Genomic DNA, 6,000 nt, shown 5'->3' with positions numbered 1-6,000 from the left:
ACAAGGAGAATGGGCCGCATTGAGGAGCAGAGCACCCAGAAGTGGGGAGAAACACGTGAGGCAAGGAGGGCAGGGAGTGGTCTGGGGGCTGGTCGGGGTTAGGATGAGTCTTAAAAGTTATAATATTGAATCCTGTCGACTCCATGGAAACCAATAGCACCTCTCCAGAGCTCCAGCAAAGGAAACACAAGCCACGCGTAAGTACGTGTTAATTGAGTCATATGCTAATTTTCCAGTTTACCTTTGCCTTGGCCAAGGCTTTAGGAAATATTTAGTGGGCTGAAAAGTATCAAATGTAAGTCCTGCTCTTGAGAAACTCCAGCACGTGTTTCCCCACTCTCGGCCCATCGCCCCACATAAGATTCCTCCCCTTTGGGAGCAGTGAGGGAGAAGAAAGAAGACAGTACTGAGCAAAAAGCAGAATTACAGAACCGGCAATGACGTTTATAGTGGGGAAGCCATCCCAAATATATACCTTGCAGCCCTCACATCAAAGGTAAACAGCCATTGAAAAAAAAACTACTCAGCAAGGGGAACGAAGCACGAACAGCAAAAAATATATACATGCGTTTTAAATAATTTTTTTTTTAATTGTTGAGGCAGTAATACTTGGTTCATGGAACTGCAATATACAGAGAGGTGAAATAAATAGCTTATATATATATAATATATATAATATAGCTGGTTTTAAAATATTCCCTTATCATTGGTGTACTAGGTCATTTTGTAGTCACTTGAATGTATTTAGCAGCATTCTCCAGAACTGAGCGTAATGCAGGATCACGGAGCCGTGACACCTTATGTCGTCAGAAAGGTTACAGAAGATCGATGCGTCGAGGACTCCACGCAAACTCAATCACTGCGGCACACACCATCTTGTCTCGGTCCAGCTTGCAGCAGACAATAAATAGATTACTGCAAAACTGGCAAGTTTCAGGGCAGGGTCTCAGTAACTTTGGGAAAGAACTTTGGTTTTCTTTGGCTTTATTTATTTATTTTTAATAATTACTTTTTTTTTGTTGGTTTTTTTTTTGTTTTTTTTTTTTTGTTTTTCCTCTGGGGATATGCTTGAAAAGTTGTCCTTTCCAAAAAGAGAAATAAGCACCTGTGTGTCATCAACAACAAGAAGTCAATTTAAATAGAGCAGTTCATTTCATTTTTCAAGTCACAATAAATCCCTAACAGCTTTTCCCCAGCGTTTGCCATCTAGTCTTTTATTAATTTTTTTTATTTTTATTTTTTTTTTTAAACACAATGTACAAAAATAGAGCTTCTTCCTTATTTTTAATGTAAAAATATTCCTCTGGTGCAGTTTTTTTTTTTTTTTTTTTTTTTTTGTGGTTTATTATTGTGACACTGTTTCGTCTACTTTTAACTGGGGTTGGTGGGTCGTATTCTCTTAGTCCTCTTGGTGACTGTTGTGTACTTGAAAGGTTTCTGTATCTCCACTTGCCCCTTTGGGTACCTCTTCATAAAATGTACATCTTGCTGGTTTTCTCGGGTCTTGGGCCCTTTCCGTGGCCTCCCTTTTTTGGTGAATCCAACATACCAGCCTGAATATTTTGCTGACATCAGCGCCGTGTAGTTGTTTTCTAGGACTTTCTCAATGAAGACGCACTCCTTGCTGGTGCCATCAGGCTGAAAAAGGAAAAAAAAAGAAAGAAAAAAAAGAAAGCAATCATTAACCAAATGCAAGCTCAGTGACCATAACCCAATCTGGCACAAATAAAGTCACCTGAACCCTGGTTTTGGTTCAAACGTCGCTAACAGGAGCAGTAACAAACCATCAGCTGAAACAGAAATGATTTAGGAAAAAACAAAACATAACCAACGTCAGTTCACCATCTATTTGAGCACTCCTATCCAAGGGCAGAGAGATTTTTCACAGACAGCAGCGTGTCCCATCCAGCTCCTTCATCTGCAAGCAACGCAGGACACGTTGCTTTGCGTTTTCCATTAGAAAGGAGGACAAACTGAACTTGTTCCAAGAAAACCTCATGCTTATCAGGAAAAAACAGAACTTCACATAGGCCAAATGACACACTTTCTACTTCTACTGCTTGCTTTTCATATATTTTCAATATTTTCAAAAATGCCTGATGGTACTGGATGCTCCTGCAGCATCCCAGGCATGGCAGCGAGCAGATAAACCATGCCTGGAGCTCCCAGGGCAAGACAGGTGGATGGCTAGGGCCACAGGCACGTGCTGTGCTCCCAACCCCACTTGGACCCTCAGCACCCCATCTGCTTGCTGCTGCAGGCTGGGGTTAGGTGGAAGCCAGCCCTGGCAGTGCAGCATCCTGCAGTTCCTCCAGGATGGGTCAGCATCCCATGTGCCTCCCAAGCCAGTACAGCTTGGGGACTAAGTTCACTGCCAAAGGGGATGATGTATAAGATGACGCATATATTTACATATATATACATATACAGCTTTACTCTTCCAGGATTTGGAAGAGGATTTCATTTCTGGTAGAGAGGAGGGTATCAGCCTTCCCCTATCCATCTCACATCCTTAAATGGCTCGCCTCTTTGCAGAGGGAGCCAGGTTTAGATGTAGAACTGGAGGTCAGACCTCCTGTTCCCTGAGCACCCTGCCTGTCCCACCAGGACCGCTGCTCAGACACAGAGCAGTGCAAGCCACCTCCCCACCACTGCACAGCCAATGTGACAGCACCCAGACTCAAAGCACTCACTGGTCTGAGTCTCCAGCAAGAAGGGTTTGGCTCAGCCAGAGCCAAGCCTGTGTGCTGAGAGAGACCATGCACTGATCTCAGGGTGCTTTCAGGATTCCAAACTCTACAGCACCTGCAGCACTGTGGGGAGTTGCAGTGTCACCTGGTAGCACATTTGAATCACTCAGCATAGAGGAAATTCTTTTCATCTATAATCACATGTCTGAAAATACATTTTGTCCTTTAACTGTTGATTTAGTGGTGCTGCACTGAGAGCATTGAGCAGCACTCGGGTTTGGGCATCAGAAGACAACAAGTAGCTATAGGCTCATCCAGCCCTGGATGCCATCTCAGTCCCGGGTGTTTCACAGGCTCTGGACAGTGACCAACACACTACAGTGTTTCTGACAGGACTCGATCTAACGCTTAGTACAGCCAAAGGAAAGATTTCCAGCATGGCATCAGTCCAATCCAGCTCTCCAATGAAGTCACATTCGGGTTTTTGAGAGAACTGCAAGCCCATGCTGGCTAACAAACTCTCTCCCTCCTGCACAAACGCAGCAGTATCAGCTCCTTCGGCCCCGTCTCCATCACATCTGCGGGGACACCAAGGCAGCGTTGAGCAGCACAGCAGCACAGCTGCAGGTCACTGGGGTGAGGAGCCCACTGGGCTGCAGTGGGGCTGGATGCTGGGGCTGCTCCCAACAGGCGCTGCCACAGCCTGGGGTACGCCAACCCAAAAGCCATTAAAGCACTACCCTGCTGAAGGGGCTTCGTTACCACATGTCGGCCTCATTAAGAGCACACAACAGAGCAGGGCAGTACCAGGCAGAAGGTGTGAGAGAAGGAGCTAGATGGCTTCCTTCTGTGCAAACAGCTGACCTGGGCTGCACACCCCACGGGGCTGAGCTCGGCCATACAACTGGCAAGCTTCACCCGGCGCCAGGCACAAAGGTCCGAATTTTATCATCCACAATGCAAAGCCTGAAAACGCTTTAATGAATGGCAGAGGTGGGCGAAGCGCAGGGTTTCAGGTCCTGGGGGGGTCATTCTCCGAGTCCTGGGTTTGATCAAAGCCACATGAGCGGGGAAGAGGAAATCAGTTGACACCACAGGGTTCCACCGGGTTTCAATGCGAAGCCATAAAACCAGCCCCGGGTTTCTCAGGGCTCAGCCCACTACAGACCTTTCACCAATGAATGGAGAACTTTTAAACAATACCGTGGCTGGCTTTCAAATCCACCCAAGCCCAGGTGCTGATGAAGCGACCAAATCTGTACTGCAGGGCAGCAGGTAATTGGAGCGGCCGTTTCCCCGCGCTCACAGAAAGGCCCTGGCGTTGAGCCCTGACCTTGTTGCTAGGAGAACTGCGGCGTTTTCGTGCAATTTGGGAGGTTTCCGCTTGCACTGCAATGTCAGTTTCTCATGGAAAACGAAGACTGGAATTAAAAGAAAATGTGTGTGTAGGAGGGGGAAGTTATTCTATTCATAACAAAAAAGTATTTACTTATACCTTCAAATTTGCCAGCAGTGCCTAAGACAGAGACGGGAGGTGTAGGAATAACAACGTGCAACTCGAGGCCAACCTCAGGGCTAATTTGAAGTAAACAAAGTGCATGAGATAAAATAATTTCGTTTTGGAAGAGGAAGAGCTAAATGATTCGATAACATGAAATTACAGCAACATCTACAAGTACTTCGAGATAAATGAGGATAAGGAGCTCGCTCTTCCCCAAACAGAGCATTCCTGTACGTGCTACGGCACGCCTGGGACAGACAAATGATTTTCAGATACTTACAAGACAGCATCTGTTATAATACTCCCCAACAGCACATAAATCACTCACACACGTTACCTACACCATGGAGAGCTGGACCCACAATTGGGGCAAGAAACAATTTACAAGGGCTCTCAGTATTTCTTGTCACCTTGTTTTCATCAGGTGCCCGTCACTTCACCACGTCCCTGCTCAAACAGCAGCACGACGCTCCCTCTCTGGGTCTGTCTCCCTACCTCCTCTGTTCTGTACTGCAGAGATGGATGGAAAAGGGAGATGGCTTTTGCCGAGCACCAGGGGCTTCCAGGTGAAGATACCAGGTAAAAAGCAGACTGCCTGCCCTTCTCTGGAGCACTGATGACACATCTGCCACCAATACAGGGTTGCATCCACCCCTGCGATGTCATCAGGGAGATGCTGCCAGGTGCATCTCATGCATACTCAGCAGTCAGGATGCACCTCACAGAGCAATCAGCCTTCAAAACTCAGAACTTTCTGCTTTATTAAGATAAACAGGAGAGAGCCAGGCAGGAGCTGCTGAGTGCTGCGGGAGGGCTCACAGCCCTACTGCCCTGGCAGCCCCAAGGAGCACAGCTAGCACAAGGGATGCACACAAGGAAAACACAGGGAGAGGAAGCCCATCTGCAAAGCTCTGGCTGGGATCCTGCCCTGGGAGGACACAGACCTCAGCAGCACCAGGGATGCCTCTGTCCTACAGCCCATAGGCACGGGACTGGGGCTGAGGAAAGCAGAGGCAGGCTGAGCTGATCCAGCACATCCTGGGAGTGTCAGCTTTTGGTGGCACAAATAAAAGCTTTGCCTTCACAAGGAGCACATCCACAGTCACCAAACACCTCCCAGCCAACAGCCAACTGTGCTCAGCAGTGGGAGCTCAGCGCTCTGTCCCATCCACCTTTGCAGCTGGAGGGAGCTGAGGCTGCAGGCAATTAGGCAAGTAAATTAAGTTTTAAAGAGAAAAGCCCAATACTGCATAACAGCTTATGATGTTTTCCTTCTTTTGGCTCTGAAAGCAGAGTGGTGTGCAGCAGCCCTTCCCTGCTCTCAGCCAGCAGGTCTGCCCGCTGCCCACTGCCTCCAGGAGCTGGCCACGACCACGGAGTGCAGCAGGAAGGGCTGTGGGACAGAATCTCAGTCTGGCACCAAAACCCACAGTCAGCGCTGGAAAGAGAAGAGAAATGGCTTTCCTGAGACCTCAGCTGTTGCCAGAGAAACCATCCAGAGCTTTTCTTTTTTGTTTTAAATTTATCCTTCATAGCTGTTAGATACGGCAGCTGTTAGCCAGCCTTGTGATAAACCTATAAAATACCCAACCTGAAATCCACCTTCTGCAGACAGCTCTCAAGCATGACCCAGGCCTGCAAAGAAGTGAGCAGAAGGGCAGCAAGGCAGGCAGGACAGCAGAGGCTTCAGCAGAGCACGGCGGTGACTGACTGCTGCGAGCTTGGGGTGTATGGGGGCATCGCCAGCACCAAAGCAGAAAGCTGCAACTGTAATTCCTGTACCACACAGAGATTGAGCAGCAGCAGTCA

At 47.8% G+C, this 6,000-nt stretch overlaps 1 protein-coding gene across 2 annotated transcripts in view; it reads right to left on the bottom strand.

The window, feature by feature from the left end:
- Positions 1-601: 601 nt before the first annotated feature.
- FGF18 (fibroblast growth factor 18) overlaps positions 602-6,000 on the bottom strand; it is a 65,538-nt gene continuing 60,139 nt past the window's right edge. For both annotated transcript variants that reach the window (XM_052684944.1, XM_052684945.1), the window contains one exon: positions 602-1,638. In XM_052684944.1, coding sequence (XP_052540904.1) covers positions 1,372-1,638 — 267 coding nt within the window. In that variant the 3' untranslated portion in view covers positions 602-1,371. The remainder of the gene's footprint in view (positions 1,639-6,000) is intronic.

Source organism: Tympanuchus pallidicinctus, unplaced genomic scaffold (assembly GCF_026119805.1).
Source record: "Tympanuchus pallidicinctus isolate F22 unplaced genomic scaffold, pur_lepc_1.0 scaffold21, whole genome shotgun sequence".
NCBI lineage: Eukaryota > Metazoa > Chordata > Aves > Galliformes > Phasianidae > Tympanuchus > Tympanuchus pallidicinctus.
Note: the sequence above shows the minus strand (reverse complement) of the source record. Positions and strands in the feature narration are given on the sequence as shown.